We start from the raw sequence: 18,226 nt of genomic DNA, 5'->3' as shown, positions 1-18,226 counted from the left end.
CTTACCAAGCATAAGTGTTCATACTTCTCAACTCACGAGGTAAACAATAGGGAAACGAGCATGTGTATCTCACCATAAAGGAAAGACTGTAGAACTTACATTCATATTTACAGTTGTTTATAATTTTACATGATAAAAAAATAGTAACAACAACAAAAGCTTCATCGAAACATGTCAATATCATCGTAATTTGGATGCCCAGAGTCTCATTTACAATTCTATCCAATATATGTCAAAGTGCTCGCTTAGTCATGTCAACTATCCACTTGAACATGCAGAAGTTCGGAATTGCATGCCACATCTGACCGGTGATTTGCAGGGACTATCAGCAATTAAAGTCGTTTCTCAAAATAGCTATACACCATATATATATATACACACACACACACACACACACACACAGAGACATACTTGGTGTGGATATCAGGAGGTTGTTGCTCAATTAGAAGTAAGATTGATGGGACTGCAAATTCATTATGTAGTTCTGTATTCGTTTCTTATTGGCAGGGGTTAATAGAAATGGAGGATTCAGTGGCAGAGATGCTGCTTCTTCCACAACAAAAGAAAGTAGAAGCATTGCTTTGGAGTAAGAGATTGCAGCACTGCCCCTGTTCTCCATATACTCGTCTACCTGGAGGAAAGCAGAATGCAATCCTGACTCATTTGTATGAACAAACATGTGAACATATTTACAACAGAGGATTAAGCTACTTACAGCAGCGCTAGTCCCAACAGCAAGAGCCTTTTGGAATATTATTTCCATGGCATCGGGCATCTGAGCAGCAGCTGCAACACAATCCGCAGATATCATGTCAATAGCAAAACCAGTAAGGTAAACACCACAAGAAGACATTGATATATAGACTAACCATCCATATTACTTATGTGGTCCGATAACTTCTCTGCACGATTATATGCCGCAACAAATTCTTGCTCCGCCCACTTGCAGGCAGATGAAGGTCTGTCTAAATCCATTTTATTTGCTCTGCCACCATGATCAGGATTCGACTCATTAGCTGAACTGCTTTCAGGTAATTCACTTCCTGCACTTGAGGCCAGCCAGGAGTTGCAAATATGAAGAGCTTTCTTCCATATGGCCAAAACAACTAGTTCAACTGAAAATGATTCCAGAAACAATCCTGCATTGTGCTGCAAGTAATTGTGACTATGATTCAAGTGCATTAAAGCAGAGCATTATCAACTAAACTATAAAAATGATTGGCAATACAACCGCCTTTCACCTCGATGGCCATGATAACATCATCAAATTCTAACACACCCTAAGAAATAGCAAGGGCTATTCTCACTGCCCCTTGAGTTTTCTTGCACTCCTCTGAGTCGCATACTCCACAAGACTTTGTCAACTTTAAAGCCAGTTGGCCTATTGTTATTTTTATTTTTACAGTTGTGCACATACTCTAAAACTTCCCAAACAAAATTTTTATATCCGTATGTACTAAATTTTATTCAAAAGAATTATTTATCATTTTATTTAAAATTTTTATTTCAGAATAAAAATATAATAGCTCCTCAATACTTTTTATTAACTTTACCTTATAATATAAAACTAAAACTTGGCTGGCAGTTTTTTATGAAAAAAAAAATAGTTAGGAGGAAACATAGCTAGCATGTGCGGTCCTTCCTTGCATGAATTAAAAACAAATATTATATTTTAATTTAATTGAACAATCATTAATTTGATTAACTTTTTTAAAGTTATTTTCTTTAAAATATATTTTAACTTTTAAATTAAATCCAATTCTTTTTGAAATTTATGTATATTATAAATTTGAAATCAGTACTCTAAATTACAATAACAAAAGACTTTTTAAGGAAAAGTATGTTTATATTGTTTGCTTGCAGTTGGAAAACATTTTAAAATAAAAATGACACTATGATTCCTGACTAACACTTGGGACTGGAAAGATATAAATGGTACTCAGAGAATAGGCTTAAAGATGAGCCTATGACATTTGCCATCACCTGTAGCTTACCAACTCGGATAAAGAAAAAGCTAGCTTTGCAGTAATAAAAATTAAATAAGTTGCTAACAGAGAGGTTTTCAAAATCCCTTCATCTATACATGCTGCATTCAAACATTTAACATGGATTAAATTGATTCCCTGGATTTGTAATGCTCCACTAGTTGAGAAAACGAAAAGGTTCTGCATCACAACTTCATATTCAAAGTTTTGGCAACATTAACAGATTCAATCAATTAAAGCCACCAAGAATAAAATATAACAAGGTAGGAAAAGCTGAACTCACCTTTTCCTGGGCTAGCTCTGCAACAGCTTGAACATATCGATTTAACAAATGGAGACTAGCTGATGGAGTCAGTCTGGATTGTCCTTGCACTTCCATTAATATAGTTGATGCACGTGATGCAGCTAATGGATCTGATCCATATATTACAGGATTTTTTGCACTATCAACAGAACTAGCAGCACACTGCTTTGTTAGTGGAGCAACTGCCACATCCTGGTTATTCTTCTTTGGCGGGCAAACAAAAACTCTAGTAGTGGAGTTACCTTGCAAGGATGTTTCGGAGTAATAGGATAAATTCTCCATTGAACCAAAATGACAGTTAACTAGAACATAATCTCTCTCAATGGACTCCGCTGAATCAGCAACTGAATATAAAAGGCGAAATCAGCATTGTAAATAATGCAGAAGCTTAAATTCCCTGAAAAAGTTAAACTAACAAAAGGTACACCTCTATGGTGATCTGATGGGCATTGGCTTCCATCAATCATTCTCCTAGTCCTATCATGAGCAAAAATTGGCAAAGAACTATGAACACTTTCAGTTCCAGATATACTACCATGAACTTTTGCATGCACTACATCATCATGCACAAATGAACTGGATAATTTTGCATTTCTGCCAGTTGAGTGCATGGGATGCTCTGAATGCAACAGAGACCTCTCATCAGAACCAGAAGAATCAAGCTGCTCAACCACTGATTTCGTTTCTTGAACCAAAGATTCCTGCTCAGGGTCCATCTCTAACCTACAGATTTCTTGTAATGAATAAATCCCAGTATCTTTGATATGCATCAATGTTAAGAATAAAGACAGAAGCTTTATGCTGCGCAAAACACACCTAAAGATATTGTACTACAAAGAAAAATGTTGAGACTTTAGAATGTTACCTTGGCTCCCCAAGGAACTTGTGATTGAAGAATTCCTTGAATGTTAGTCGCTCAACTGAAAACAAAAGTTCATATTTCAACATAAAAGTTTCTCAATCAGCCATGTGCATAAACTCTTAATAGGACAAAGTAACTGAGTTGTATACTCTATCTCTCTCTCTCTCTCTCTCTCTCCTTACAAATTCTATATTATGATCACTAAACCACTCATCAAGATAACATAAAACAAGTCTGTGCCTATATGCATAACCCAATTCGGCACTGCAGTAAATAGTACCTGGATTTTGGCGTAAAAGGCTTCTGCACAGATCCAAACAATCTGGATGTAACTCCTCCAAAGCACCTTGGGGAAATCGCAGCTCAGTGGATGTCAAAATATTTTGGAAAAGCTGCAGACAGCAAAAAGTCAACCAATAATATTATGGTACTAGGAAAATAGAACTTCAACACTTCTTGCTTTCTTTGTTGCACTGGGAGTTTAAGATATAATGAAAAAGAGTCTTATTTAGGCCTTTCATATGTATTTTCAAATTCTCCAACACCTGATATTGACTATTGCCATCAAATGGTGGTTTCCCAGTCACCAGCTGGAACAAAATAGCTCCAACACTCCATAGGTCAGCCTGCATATACCGAGAAATTCAAATTGTGTACAACACTGAAAAGGCACCATTTATTCCAATCATTGTCAATTTCATATTAACATCAGTTACATCACCTTCGCATCATACTTCTGATTCTGAATAATCTCTGGAGCCATGTACAGCGGCGAACCACAAAGCGTATCAGCCAAGTCTTGGGGCGTCAACGACCTGGAGCACAAGTAAATCAACGAAATAAAATGCAGAAGAGTTGTGAAAAATGACGCACCAGCTAAGTATTTTAGCAATTGGTGTTCAGAAGTGAATGAGTTGTTAAAAGTTAACTACCTAAACTTGCTGGGAAACATCCTAGGTGAACTGGAATTTTCTGGACACTGTAGTTATAAATTTAAAAAAACTTCGTCGCATAACCTATTCAAAAGGTAATAATGTTTTTAATTGCTTGACAATACGGATAATTTCTTTCATGACTCCCCAACCCAATATCCAAATTCTAAGCTCATTCAGTCCTATTTAGTTTCTTCACTAACTATTTATTTGGATAACCCGATTGAGTATCATTCAAACATTAATCAAAGGCTAAATTATGACATGAGACCGTGGCTCACCTGATAAGTAATGACTTATGAAATATGTGGACCTATAGATAGACTTAGATGAAAACCTTGTAGGCAAGCCAAATAAATGGGATAGGCTACCTTGAGCTTGGTTCAGTATGTTAATGAAAAATGACCTTTCCATTCTTAAGAACTGAGGAGATACTAGCACTTCCCTAGAAAAGATCATAAAACATCATATGTGCATAATCTATGATGTGAATTTACAAAAAAATAAAATCTAGTTTAGGACATCACTTGCAATGCCTAGAAAGGATGGCATTGTGCCTATAAAATTTAAGACCAGCGACCAAAACATTCTTACCTTGCAAAACCAAAATCCCCTATCTTCAGTCGTGGAGTTTCTTCATTTGAAGACAAAAGCAGGTTCTGCAAGCATCACAAATCCCTTTAAGTATTATTATCCAGTTTCTGCCTATAGACTAATTAGCCATAGCATCAAGCCACAAATAAATCCAATGAGACTGAAAGATGCTACAAACAGTAAGTTTAGATACACAGGATGTGCAATCCTCATAAAAGAAATGCTTGATCTTTTCATAGTGTTTGGAAAGTTTAGAAATGAAAGAATTCAGTTCAATCAAAATTTATTCTATTTAGTTAATTCTCATGGTTGAAGGGGTTTTAGTTGATCGCATTTTCAAAGAAGTGAAATCAGGCCACAATTGAATTAAATTCTTGCACTGATGTATTCCAACAGTGCCTTTACGAACGCACTGCTATGAAATACACAAGGGAGCTTAATACTTTGAGTGAAGTCACAGCACCTGTGGTTTTAAGTCCCTGTGGATAAGATGATTTTCTTGAAGCACTTGCAACCCAGCAGCTGGAAAAAAAAAAATAAAACCCTCTTTCTTCATTTTGTTCACGCATGCACTACTAAAGCAAAAGAAAAAAAAAATCCTAGAAACAGAAGAAAAAAAAAAGTATTCCTAAATATGACTAGATTCTAAAAAACTCTGTATAACTCAACTAAATTGCAAGCAAACAGGCCATCAAACATCCAATTGCATAAAATAATTAAATTAAACTGGACGAAGGATGAATTTAAGTACAGTTTTGAACAGCTAAAAAACATTGGCAATTACCCAATTATGACAGACATACAAAAATTTATAGAAACTGAACAATCAAACATAAATAGAAAGCTTAACCATTGATAACACGCAATACCCAATTGCCTCATAAAGTGTCTAGCCACAGCCTCCGATACTTTCCCATGACGATGAACATAAGCCGCAAGATCACCTCCATCACAGTACTCCAATACAAGAAATATCCTATCTTCATTCTATCCACATTAAAAATAAAATAAAAAAACGACAAAATTGATACATGATAACAAGTAAATTTCTTCTTTTTTCAAAAAGAAAAGAAGGCAGAAACTTCAATTACCTCAATGGACTCAAAGAGGCGGATAATGTTGGGATGATTGATAGTACTGAGTATGGAAATTTCTTTAAGCAAACTTTCACTGACTTTAGGACTAAGCAACTTCTTGTCAATTTCCTTAACTGCAACTTCAGTACCAGAATTACGGTGCCTGGATAACCAAACAACAGCAAAAGAACCCGACCCGATTCTTGGACCCAGGATGTAGTCACCAACCAAGCGGGTGTGATGGTGGTGAAGATGATCCATGTTATGTTATGTAATCTATCTTCCTCCGCCACTTAAAAAAAAAAAAAAAAAAAAGAGGAAGAGTGAAGTGACAAAGGGTAGACTAAAATAAGAAAATCATGATGATGACGGATGGTGTGTAGTGTTTGGTAGACGAGAAAGAAGAACAAAAGAAAAAGAAAAGGTGATTGTGTTGTGTTTGTGCTGATTGTTATTTTGTTTGTTGGGTTTGGATTGATATTTATGCATAGTGTCTGTTTGGAAAAGACGCCGATATTAATACAAGTCTTCGCATATACTAACTAATTTCAAAACACACCATATTTACATTCTGCTGTTTTTAAAAGATTGGTTTTCTTTGTTCTTGCTTCACCCTTTTGCTTTATTTTATTTCTTCTCACCAGAGCTGCACATTAACCAAACTCAAATCCAATTCAAATCAAACACTCTGGTTTTAATGTTATGGGTTTGTTTTCATTTTTAAATCAAACAAAATTAAAAAATTTAATTTGATTATAATTTAAAAACATAAAAATCAAACCGAACTAAATATTAAAAAATAATATTTTTATTAATGGTTAGTATAAAAGTTATTCCTTTAATAAGTTATTATGAAATTTGAAATTCATTATATACTCATAACTTTTATGATATGTTAACTTTATTTTATATGTATATCTTTTTGGAGTTTTTAGTTTAGGATAAATACTTTTATAAAATAAAAAATTAATAACTTTTTAGTTTAATAAATAAAAAGATATGTACTCTTTCACATGTAATTATAAATAAGATTAACATTCATGAGTTATAAATTAGTTTACATATAAATATAATCTTAACTTTTTTACAAAAAAATAATATTATATTAGATTTAATAAATAATATAAATCCATCAAACCGATTATCCAACTGAAATTAAGTTTTGATAAATTTCACAATTATGATTTGGATAAAGTTTTAATTATTTGGAAACCAATCAATTTGATTTATTTAAAAGTTTCTTTTATTAACCTTACTCGCCACTGTACTAGTGTTGAAAATATTCAACCCTCATCTAAATATTAGATTAAAATAGAACTACATCATCTAATATCTAAGGTAAAAGTATTTCTGAAAAAAGAAATTCCATAATTTATTTTTTTTACATTCTTACTACTTTATAAATTAATAGTTTTTATTTTTATAATTAAATATTAATATACTATTTATTTTGATAAAAAAATAAATTTTATAGATTATTTAAATCAACTATCAAAATACTTCTAATTTATTTTAAAAATTATTTCATTTATTTCTAATAAAATTAAAAATATATTAATTTTATTTAATATGAATTTAATGTAATTAGTTGTATACTATATCATTTAATAAATATTTTGTTATTGAAAATGAGTACTATATTAATATTAAAAAATATAAATTTAAAAATATTTAATTTGTAAGTAGTAAAAATATGAAAAAACTAAATTATAAAATATTTTCTTGTCACAAAAAAAATTATACTCATTTAAGTACAAAAGCGTTAAATTACAGAGTACTTTTTTTACTTTTTTCCATGTTTAATATTTAATAAATTAATAGTTTCATCATTATTAAATTTTTGAGAATTAATCTCATTATTTTATTTATTGATTAACAGTTATATTAATTAAAAAATAAATAAATTTCAATTATTAAAGTAAATCCTTAGAATAAATTTCTATATATTATCATTTTACATTATATCTGATTGAAATGAATAATTTTTTGAAATTTATTTTTAAATATAAAATTTATTTAAAACTTATCATAACTAAATTGTAAGTATGATTTCCAAATAAGTTTCATATTAATAAAATAATATATTTAGAAGATTAACTTTATTTGATTTTTTTTATTTTTTTATCTCTATGAATTTTTTTAATATAAATCACTTCATTACTATCCTGTAGTTACTATTTAATTTATAAAATATACAGTGTTAATATTTGTTAGTTTAATCTTTGTTATTAATAGTATATTTGAGATAGAAGTTAATATAAAAGAAGATTTTAGTATCAAATGCAATGAAAGTTTATTTTTCCACCATGTGCCATCGAAAGAAAAAAGTGAAATCAAAATTATTTTTTATATTAAAAGAAAATATAATTATTTTAAATCATAATTTTAGCATGACAATTGAAAATTAAAATTAGCTTAAGTTTATAAAAAATATATAAAAATACATTGATGTTAAGTTTATATGTTTTGAATTTATTATTTTATACTATTTTTATAATCTTCATCTTTTGTAATCTAATATTTGATAACCTTTTATTCCATCGAATATATTAATTATCAAAGAGTGATTACCATTTTAATATTTAAATAATTTTTAAACTTTAAAAATGATAACAATTTGTAAGTTTGAGAATCAATAACATTTAAATTATCAACATTATTAAACTAAAACTAAATAAGAAGGCTAAGTGTCATGAAAACCATTAACCATGAGAACACATGCTTAAATCATAAAATGTCATGGGCACTTAGGCTATGAAAATCCGAATGATTGTTTTTTGTTACGTACAACGGTGTCATAAAATTCCAATTTTAATAAAAGATAAAATTAATATTATTTTTAAAATTTATATAATCGGTAAAATATAATATAATATTACTGAATTTTTTATTTATATTATATTCTTAACTATTTAAAAAATTATTAATAAATTTTCATTCAATTCTAATAGTTGAATACATTTATAACACAGGTGCCATAGGATATTCAATCAATTGCCTATACTTCACTAGATTTTTCAAATTAATTTTAAATGACACGTTGTTTGTTAGCAACCAATAGCATCGATGATTTCCCATTTAGAACTTTATGGGTGTATTACAATATAAATTTTAAATTATTTTATTTGGAAATAATTTAATATTCTATTATATTCAATATAAATATATTTTTAAGCTTTTGTTTGTGGTTAGTTAAGCTTGTTGCATAATGTATAAGAGTCGGACAACATCAACTGTGGAAGTGCGACATTATCCAACTCTCGAGCCCGTTGATGTCCTTTGTGAGTTCGTCAATGATGGATATTGTAAGGGGAAGTAGAAGCCATTAGGGATTTAGGAATATAGGCAACGGCAACGGTTCATTTTCTTTCAATCCGTTCTTTAACTCGCTTTTTCCCACTATTATTGGGAGTTGCACGGTAACAGAACTCTTCTGATGGTTGTGCTTTGGAGATGTAAAAAGAGAGAAAAAGAATATCCACTCTTGTTTATAAAATAAACAATTAACTAAAAAGAGACAAGGATGTCCATAAAAACGTTTTTCTTTTAAATGGATTCAAATTGAAATATGTATTCTTTTTTTATTTGTTGGCTAAATGGAAAAGATTGAAATAAAATGTTAAGTCATCAAATCTTTGAGGATTACCTTTTCTGTTCATTATTTTGTGATTATAAGTGATTTGGAACTCCATTAATCTCTGTTACTGCATAGTTAATTCCTTTTTAACAATAGTTTTCTTTTTCTTTTTCTCTTGTGTTTTCTTCATGAATTTGCTACTTCATTTCCTTATACTCCTAATAGAACTTTCAGTTTCCTTTCATACTTTCCCATATTGCATGTGGATACTAACAAATTGCTGTGAATTTGGGATTATCTTTTCAGTTATATCAGGAATTCCTGAAAGAGGTTCTTGCAGATTCTGCAATAAATTGAAACTTCTTGTAGTTGTGGGTAAGTAAGAATAAGCTTGGTGCATCTTGGTAGAGTATTAAATATTCTCACTATCACCTAAATTTCAGGCTTGAAGATAAAATACATCAAATTGTACAATACTAAAATCTACTTAGCAGCAACACATCAAATTCTTCAAAAGTATCCTTATTTGTTATCACTCTACTTCCATTGATCCCATGGTCCTGGCCCTTTAATACGGGCTAGGGTTTTATTTATTCACCTGGAGATATCCAGCAACTCCAGCTCAGATGGTCCCATCCCATCCCATGTTATGTATGTACAGGAATAACAAAGGCCCAAAAATGCTGTCCTTCACCTCACAGCTGGTCAGAGACGCCAAGAATAAGATAAACCCAAGTGAATTCAATTGTTCTAACATCCCAACACGAGAGCTCCACATCAGTTTCAGTTTGGAAACAAGGACAACGTAAACTTCAATGTGCATAAGCACAGATGTCACTGCCTAATAAGCAGGAAAGCGGTTAAGAAGCATCCCATGCGTGGCATTGGAATCGGAGGTATGTAGCAAAAAAGAATAGTTTTTTTAAGGTAACATATTAGTACAATAATATATGGATCTGACATTCCGTAATTCTCAAACTACATACATGCACAATAATTACATTTCCAATCTCTTATCTTTTACATTACCAAAGCTCGAAAACCATGCAAATGCACTGCTAGTGCTATTATTTTAGAGAAAGATAGTATCAAAGAACCCAATTTTCTTAATATAGATTTGTGTGCTGAGTAGAGTAGAAAGAAAAGAAGATTACATAATCTAAGCCATTTAAACTGGAAAATTGAAAGCCTAAAAAACTCTCGGGGAAATACTTGCATTTAGCACTCCGTTCTATATTTTGGGACGAGCTGTAGCCCATTCCACAGACCAATCTTCTCCTGTTTCTCAAACTTCTATGCCACTCTCATCCTCTTTTGGGTCCATTTTGAAATTTGGTTCACTTTCTTGATCAAGATTGTACTAGCTAGTACCTATGTGTCTTTACTAGTTTTTGTTGTTGCTATAGTAACACTGTACACTTGAATATTTTTTGCCCTTTTCCTTTGTAGTTAAATACATTCTACGTTGCAAGTAAAGGGTCCTGAATATAATTTTATCAGCTCCTACAATCACTTCGTTTCCCCTGCCAAATATTGTTCTTCAGAGTCGACTCTTTTCGCAGGAAATGTTACCACTGCTGTTCACTTCCTTTCTTCTCTTTGCACTGTCTCATTCTCGTCAAGAACCACAACAGCATCAAGTCCTAATTAAGCAGTCTTCCTCTTTGCTTCCAAATCATTGCAATGAGAAGTGTGGAAAGTTGCTTGTACCGTTCCCGTTTCACTTGAACACTTCTTGTGCCTCAGTTTCCAGTGCTTTCCATCTCTCTTGCTCAATTTCCAATACGCTTTCCCTCAACATTGACTCTCAAAGCTATAGAGTTATTGAATTCTTCGCTGATGGTATTTTAGTGGACTTTCCAGGTAGCTCTGCTTGTCGAAGATACAACGATTTGAACTCATTCGGTTTCAGTGGAAATGGATTTTTTGGGATATCAATGGACAACGTCATTGGCTTGTATGATTGTGAAGACTCTTCCTTGTGCAAGGCAGAGTGTGAAACGATCGACTTGTCTGGCTGTGATGGCAACTCCAATGCCTCTCCCTCCTGCTGTTATCCACTTTCTGATCACAGTTCATGGGAACCTGGAGATGGGTTTTCTGTTTTTTCCAAGTATGGATGCAGAGGATTCTCTTCTTGGGCTGTTTCTCCCGGTTCTAATACTGGAAAGCGCGGGGTTAAATTGGAATGGGCGGTTCCTGGGAATTCATCCAAAAAAGCTTGTGCTACCAATGCAAACACTGTCAATGCCACCATAGTTGAAGGAGGAGTAAGGTGCAAATGTCAGGACGGGTTTGTTGGCGATGGATTTGCCAGTGGAATGAGATGTTTGAAATGTGAGTAGCTATTTGCAACATCTCCGTTCCGGTTAAGTTTTTCTTTCACATGTTTGCTGTTATTCACTTGCACTAATTTGGTCAAGGTCATTGCACGCTTGGCAGGTTCTTGTTCAAATTTTGGTTATAATTAGTCTTAATTTGAGCACATAAAAGCAAAGATAAAATTGGGTTGTGCTTTTGTCTTGTACCTTTTCTTTTCTTGGTAACAAACGCACAAAAGGAAAGTATCAATTAATATAAAATTCTGTTTCTTGGACTTAAACGTTGACAGCCTGCATCAAGAACGGATTGGAAGCAAATGGGACTGAATGCTACACAAAAAGACGCAGTGGGAAGACAGTTTCCATTTTAGCTGGTATGTTATCATATAATCATCCATGGTTATGCAGCTACTGGCTGATGGTTATAAATTAAACAGTTTAATAAAATTCTGCTGATGCGGTCTAATAAAATTTTGCTTTGTTAAATAATTATTAAATATATAATTTGTTATTAAATATATTTTATTTTATTATATTATATTTAATGATATAAATTAATAAAAATAATTTATAATAATTAAAACTATTATAATTAATTTTTTAATTCAATTATATTTATTACTATAAAAATTATTTTAAAAATAAAATTTAAATTTAAATTTTCACTAATAAAAATTTCTAATTTCATAATTTAAATATTATAATTATTTAACTATTAAAAATAATTTTAAAATAATAATTATTTATTTTAAAATGTTAAAATATAATTATATATCAATTTAAAATAAGTTATTGTTGATAAGTTTTAATAAGAATAATAGTGTTTAAATAAAAAATAAATAAATCATAGAGTTGATATAATTAGTTGATATAATTAGCTGTTGGTTATTATTTTATAAATTTTTATTAAATATTTTAATATAACTGTTCAGCGAAAAATAACTATCAACTCTATTAAATTTGTGAACCAAACACTCTATGTGTTTTCTTCTAGCTGCTGCAAGAAACTTGTCATAATATTTAATCTGTAGAAGCTTTTTCCTTTTTTTTTTTAAACTGAATCTGCAGGAGTTCTTGGCCCAATATTTATCATTGCCTCCCTAATTGCACTAATATGTCTGATGAAACGACCTGGTAAATCCGGCGCATATGACCCTGACCAGGCACATTTTCATAGCACAATCTCATTCAGAAAAGCTTGTAGGACTCGACTATTCAATTACCAAGAGCTGGAGGAAGCCACTAAAGGTTTCGAAGAAGATAAGAATCTTATCCATAGCGCCAATGGCAGTATTTATGCAGGAGTCCTTGGAGATGGTTCACATGTAGCGGTGCATAAGGTTCAGTGTCAAGATGAAAGAGACCTAATGCAGGTACTGTCCAGAATTGAGGTTCTATCTGGGGTTTTACACAGGAACGTGGCACGTCTTATTGGATGCTGTATCGACTCTGGCTACACCCCACTAGTTGTTTATGACTACACGGCAAATGGCACCCTGGAAGAGCATTTGAAACAAAGCAGTAGACAAAAAACTGGACTCGATTGGTACAAGAGAATGAACATTGCCGCTGAAATTGCCTGTGTCCTCGCGTTCTTACAGTTTGAAATTTTTCCATCAATCTTTCATCATAACATCAAGTCCGGCTGCATATTTTTAGATGAAGAATTATCAGTTAAAATTGCTGGGTTCAGGCTGCTCGAGTCGAATGAATCTTATTCATATAGCAATTCTGACGGCCCGCGTACTCACAGAAGTGATGTGTACGACTTCGGTGTGCTGTTGCTAGAGTTAATTACTGGATCAGAAAACAAAGAACTACCAGCTGTAGCGTTGCAGAAAATCAGAAGTGGGAAGCTAGAAGAAATTGTCGATCAAAGTCTATATTATCACGAGCAACCCCCATTTCGGAAAGAGCAAATAGATATAGTTGCAGACATAGCAACGAGATGTCTGCTGTTTGGCGGAGATGGGAAAATTGGGATGATAGAAGTTGCAAGAGAGCTAATACACATTACAAAAGAGAGCATTGATGGAAGTAGCAGAAGGGGGCCCGCACTTGAAGAGACGTTCTCAAATTCAAGCCTTCTTCAGATGATATCAATGTCTCCCGACTCCATATATGTGGCTTGAAACTGTTGTTGCTGGAAGCGGCAGGATTAAGGTTCAGCCCCATTTTCACCAGTGACCAAAATATTACAGTGTACATCTCTTACACATATATAATATGCGCGTGCATCTTTTTGTTCAGCAAGTCAATGAACCGATCAAAAGAAAAAAACTGGAATTATTATATGCATCCTCTTTTATTTTTCTTTCTTCCTTAAAAAATGTTTCATCTCGCATTCTCTCGTAAAACTCTATACTTTTTATTCATAACCTCTACTGCGATGTATTAAATAATAATTAAAATTAAAAAAATATATAAATTACTAATATGTCTGATAATTTCGCTTAGAGGCTATTTTTCGAATTAAAAACATAGTTTTTGTTTAGCAAAACAGGAATAATTAAAAGGGAACCCAATAAATAAATAAAGAATGAAGCACATCTCAGATTTTCCGCCGGTGAAACGTGAATACGACTGGCAACGCGTTTTGTTTCATGAAAAGGATAAAATAAAATCCTCTATCCAATATCCGAGTAAAGTTTTTTAAACTTATTATTTAAAAGCTGAGATACGGGAATAATACTAATAATAATATATGAAAAGAAAAAGAAATAAGACTTTTTGTGATGGTTGGATTGGATTACATGTGAACGTATGCTGTGGAATTCTTCTTTCTCCCCACTAATTTGCTTTTGTTTATATTCTCATTATCATATGCCTAACATCTCTACACGCCCAACAACCTAAATTCTTGATAAAATGTTTCTATTAAAGTGCGTATAATATATATATATATATATATATTCTTCGAGGATTTCTATTTACGACGGTGCGTTCCGTGTTGCTTGAATTTTTCATTTCGTAGAAAATAAAATTACAAATTTAGGGGAAAAAAGAAGAGGAATTAACGAACTTTCAACGCTGTAAGATGGATGAGGACGCTACGCTCTCTCCACATCAGACACGAGGCAGCAAATCAATGATTTGACCCACTCCCTCTCTCTTTCTCCCTATTTTATGATTCACCCACTTCCCATATTACACAATATATAGACGCTCAACGCAGGTTTAGAACCACTGCCCCTTCCTTCTTCTTCTTTTTTTCTCCTCCTCAGTTGCCTCCATACGATACTTATTTTCTTTTGTGTTTGCCTTTTCAATCGAGGTATGCACTTCTTTCATTCTTTTTTAATCCTGTCTTTTCATTCAAAGTTCATGTCTGTTATTACTAGTTCATTGAATAGTAAACTTCTAATCTTTTTCTTTTCTGGGTTTTCGTGCCATCTGCGCGAATCCCATCAGCTCACACGTGTTATCTTGTATGCTTTTTCCAACTTTTGGGTGTCTTTTCTTTTTTTATCTGCTTTGGCTTGGATTCAAAGTATTTGAATCGCTGCTTTTCATCGGTCTTTCCGACATGATAGCTAGTAAACCGTTTGTTTTGGAGATGTTATTACACAATTATTTTGGTAAAGAAAATCAACTAATAATGCCAAGTCTTTTCCCAATGTGGAAGACAGGGGATTCACCTTTTTTTTTTTTTTTTTTTTGCTGTCGAGACAAAAATGATTTATTGAAGTGATAGCTTTTGATATAATTGATGCCGTTTCTATAGGTGGATATTATATGATATATCTTTGATGCTGAAGGATCAGCAGCAAAATACGTAATTTAGCTATAATGAATTCGAAGATTGATAATGCCTTGATCTGGGGACTTTGCTTAATTGATTTTGAGCCATGATTTACATTTTCTAGTTGAGCTTTTTGAATCCTATTAAAATTCTTGGAGAGTTCAAAAATTAAATGAGTGGACATCATAATAGTTTTATATCTTTTAATTGCAGATGGCCAATGAAGGTGAAGGGAATCGTAGTGTACCCCGTTTGAATGAGAGGATCCTGTCATCTTTATCCAAAAGAACTGTTGCTGCACATCCTTGGCATGATCTTGAAATTGGTATGTTAATAAGGGGAAGTCGATTCAATTCATTTATTTATGTATTCACGTTTGTATTTACTTCTGTTTGTAAGTGAAGAAACTGATATTGCTATGAAATGAATGTCATCCGCAGGACCTGGAGCTCCCAACATCTTCAATGTTGTAAGTATTTTTCTCCAACTTTGTATGATCAGCAATATGAATGTAGAAAAGGTAGACTTGGTTTTACAACCAGCTAGCTTGATGCTGGAGGTGTAATGCGCGCAAGCAATTCATACTTGGTTCCTCGCTTGAATATGCAATTATATTACTCTGCCGAGCAAGCAGGACTATATGAGAATGAGATTTTTGAATAGCAATTTATATCTTAGCTGTCTGGTTCAAGTATTTGCTTGTTGAATTGTATTTCTCATAACTGATACAGGTGGTTGAGATCACCAAGGGAAGTAAGGTTAAATATGAACTAGACAAGAAGACAGGACTCATCAAGGTATGAATAATATGACATCGATCAAAGTGAGACTTCCTAATTCTAGAATGTGAAGGATGTTCTGTGAGATTTATGTGGAAGTGTACTTTAAAAGTTGTACTTAAATTTATCTTGTTTTCTATTTTCTCCCTCCCCATCTCTCAGCACTTTTTTTTTTTTCTGCTCTGCACAAATTAACAGGTGGATCGGATTTTATACTCATCTGTGGTCTATCCTCATAACTATGGTTTCATCCCTCGCACACTGTGTGAAGACAATGATCCCTTGGATGTTTTGGTTCTCATGCAGGTGTTTAATCAAATCAAATCAATATTAGCCTCAAAAGCATTAGATTCTGTACTTCAAATAATATCCAATTTAGTTCTTCAATCACTATTTTCATTTTGACATTATGATCCAAATTTTAATTTTGACCTGTGCAGGAGCCTGTCCTCCCTGGTTGTTTTCTGCGAGCCAGGGCCATTGGACTTATGCCCATGATTGATCAGGTAATCTTCAGGAATTTTTAATTAAATGCTGTACTGTTACTTCTTTCCCTTATTAGTGTCTCACTAATTTTTTGTTCTAATTCAGGGAGAAAAAGATGATAAAATTATTGCAGTTTGTGCTGATGATCCAGAGTACAAGCATTATACTGACATCAAGGAGTTGGCTCCGCATCGCCTTATGGAGATCCGTCGTTTCTTTGAAGATTGTATTTTTTTAAACCCTGACATTTTTCAGTTTTAGTTTATCAAATATTTTAAATTCTGTTTACAAGTAACTCTGGATTCTTGACATATTTACACAGACAAGAAAAATGAGAACAAGGAGGTCGCAGTTAATGAGTTCTTACCTTCAAACCATGCTGTCGATGCCATCCAGTATTCGATGTAAGTTTCTCTAAGAAAACTGAAAAGATTTGCTCCCAGCGGGTCCTTTTGAATGCTGACTCCCTAGTCTGAATGGGTTCCAATTTGGTTCTGAGCTTGTTATGGTTGCTTGTTTCAGGGACCTGTATGCTGAGTACATTCTGCACACCCTGAGGCGATAGATGAACTAAGGCAATAACAGATACAGGCCATATTCACAATTTTTGCCATTGGGTATATTAATTATTTTGAATAAGTTGTTTAATGAATGATTCTTTAATTATATTTTGAATTCCATGGACGACTTCTGCAGTTGTGATGATAATTGTGTACTTTCATTAGTTTTGAACCATGCTGTGAAGAAAACAGCATTGATATCTCAATATGAAATGATTAGCTGACAGCTCTTGAACTTGGAAAGTGAAAACCACTGCGTACGTTAAAAGACAGATCTTTATGGCATCAGATGTCTTAAAAACTTTATTGTAATTATCCCTGTAAGGTTTCGGGCTCTTATACCAAATATATTTTTTATTTTCTGACAGAAGTATTTGTTCAATTCTAACAGAAACCAGTGATGGATAAATTATTATTACTCATCATTCATTTTTCTTTTTTTGAAACTATTACTCATCATTCATAAATCAAGTAAAATTTTAAAACTGACCTCTCTAAGATTTCTATTTTAGAAATAAATACAATTTCCTAATGTATATTTCAGAAATTAATAAAAATTAAAACAACATTAGTAAATATTTCTAAAATTAAATAATGGCAGTATCGACAAATAAAAAAATTATATTATATTAATTTTCTTCTCACAATTATGACTTCTTTTTCCTTTACAGATCCATTATTTTAATAGAAAAAATAAAGTTAGAATTATAAGTTTGTAAAAGTGGATGGTTCTTGAAACGATTTAAAGCAAGAATTTTAATGCTTAAGAAATTAAATGTAAGAAAAACTTAATTTATAATTAAACTCCTCTTAATTTTTTTTTTTTTAAAGTGGTTTCCTTTTAGAGTTAAAATTTCAGAATTTTAGGTGACATAAAATTCAGATCCTCTAATATTTTAAAACAAAAAGATAAACGATTTTTATAAAATCTTAACCATTTAATTCTAAATGAATAATCGAAGATCTTATGATATATGATAAATAATCGAGTAATTTTAATTTAGAATG

The 18,226-nt window shown here is 32.3% G+C and overlaps 3 protein-coding genes across 8 annotated transcripts; 2 read left to right on the top strand and 1 right to left on the bottom strand.

Moving 5' to 3' along the window:
• Positions 1-75: 75 nt before the first annotated feature.
• Positions 76-6,423, bottom strand: LOC8270766 (serine/threonine-protein kinase ATG1a). Of its 5 annotated transcripts, none has more exons than XR_007216915.1 (14): positions 5,769-6,423; positions 5,547-5,664; positions 5,141-5,199; positions 4,678-4,742; positions 3,873-3,966; positions 3,697-3,777; positions 3,432-3,543; positions 3,155-3,209; positions 2,717-3,012; positions 2,269-2,633; positions 870-1,149; positions 716-786; positions 412-627; positions 76-301 (listed from the first exon to the last, which is right to left on the bottom strand). XR_007216915.1 is itself a non-coding variant. In XM_048377690.1 (14 exons), exons 1-13 carry the CDS (start codon positions 6,012-6,014, stop codon positions 443-445), a joined length of 2,031 nt encoding a protein of 676 aa, XP_048233647.1. In that variant the 5' UTR covers positions 6,015-6,421; the 3' UTR covers positions 76-301; positions 412-442. The 5 variants fall into 5 exon arrangements, 4 of the variants coding, with proteins under 4 accessions (XP_048233647.1, XP_048233648.1, XP_002515094.1 ...); XM_048377690.1 differs by having other exon boundaries at positions 412-631; positions 5,769-6,421; XM_048377691.1 differs by having other exon boundaries at positions 76-627.
• A 4,100-nt stretch (positions 6,424-10,523) lies between these two features.
• Positions 10,524-13,945, top strand: LOC8270767 (probably inactive receptor-like protein kinase At2g46850). The gene is made up of 3 exons (XM_002515049.3): positions 10,524-11,667; positions 11,942-12,025; positions 12,720-13,945. The coding sequence occupies exons 1-3, from the start codon at positions 10,896-10,898 to the stop codon at positions 13,781-13,783; spliced, it is 1,920 nt and encodes a 639-aa protein (XP_002515095.1). The 5' UTR covers positions 10,524-10,895; the 3' UTR covers positions 13,784-13,945.
• A 707-nt stretch (positions 13,946-14,652) lies between these two features.
• LOC8270768 (soluble inorganic pyrophosphatase 1) lies at positions 14,653-17,585 on the top strand. Of its 2 annotated transcripts, XR_007217618.1 has the most exons (10): positions 14,653-14,925; positions 15,607-15,718; positions 15,834-15,862; positions 16,125-16,190; positions 16,371-16,478; positions 16,613-16,678; positions 16,764-16,884; positions 16,981-17,062; positions 17,181-17,275; positions 17,384-17,585. XR_007217618.1 is itself a non-coding variant. In XM_015716819.3 (9 exons), the coding sequence occupies exons 2-9, from the start codon at positions 15,607-15,609 to the stop codon at positions 17,221-17,223; spliced, it is 627 nt and encodes a 208-aa protein (XP_015572305.1). In that variant the 5' UTR covers positions 14,654-14,925; the 3' UTR covers positions 17,224-17,461. The 2 variants fall into 2 exon arrangements, 1 of the variants encoding a protein (XP_015572305.1); XM_015716819.3 differs by having other exon boundaries at positions 14,654-14,925; positions 17,181-17,461.
• Positions 17,586-18,226: the final 641 nt, after the last annotated feature.

The sequence above is a fragment of the Ricinus communis genome, chromosome 1 (genome assembly GCF_019578655.1).
Source record: "Ricinus communis isolate WT05 ecotype wild-type chromosome 1, ASM1957865v1, whole genome shotgun sequence".
In the NCBI taxonomy this organism is placed as follows: domain Eukaryota; kingdom Viridiplantae; phylum Streptophyta; class Magnoliopsida; order Malpighiales; family Euphorbiaceae; genus Ricinus; species Ricinus communis.
The sequence above is the reverse complement of the archived record's forward strand: the minus strand, read 5'-3'. Positions and strand labels throughout refer to the sequence as shown.

Coding starts and splice junctions, on each gene's coding strand:
- LOC8270768 (XM_015716819.3), top strand. CDS start 15,607: ATGGCCAATGAAGGTGAAGGGAATCGTAGTGTACCCCGTTTGAATGAG. Junction 16,191..16,370: donor AGAAGACAGGACTCATCAAG/GTATGAATAATA, acceptor ACAAATTAACAG/GTGGATCGGATTTTATACTC. Junction 16,679..16,763: donor TTATGCCCATGATTGATCAG/GTAATCTTCAGG, acceptor GTTCTAATTCAG/GGAGAAAAAGATGATAAAAT.
- LOC8270766 (XM_048377690.1), bottom strand. CDS start 6,014: ATGGATCATCTTCACCACCATCACACCCGCTTGGTTGGTGACTACATC. Junction 4,743..5,140: donor ACAGGGACTTAAAACCACAG/GTGCTGTGACTT, acceptor TGATGCTTGCAG/AACCTGCTTTTGTCTTCAAA. Junction 3,544..3,696: donor ATGGCAATAGTCAATATCAG/GTGTTGGAGAAT, acceptor TGCTGTCTGCAG/CTTTTCCAAAATATTTTGAC.
- LOC8270767 (XM_002515049.3), top strand. CDS start 10,896: ATGTTACCACTGCTGTTCACTTCCTTTCTTCTCTTTGCACTGTCTCAT. Junction 11,668..11,941: donor TGGAATGAGATGTTTGAAAT/GTGAGTAGCTAT, acceptor AAACGTTGACAG/CCTGCATCAAGAACGGATTG. Junction 12,026..12,719: donor GACAGTTTCCATTTTAGCTG/GTATGTTATCAT, acceptor CTGAATCTGCAG/GAGTTCTTGGCCCAATATTT.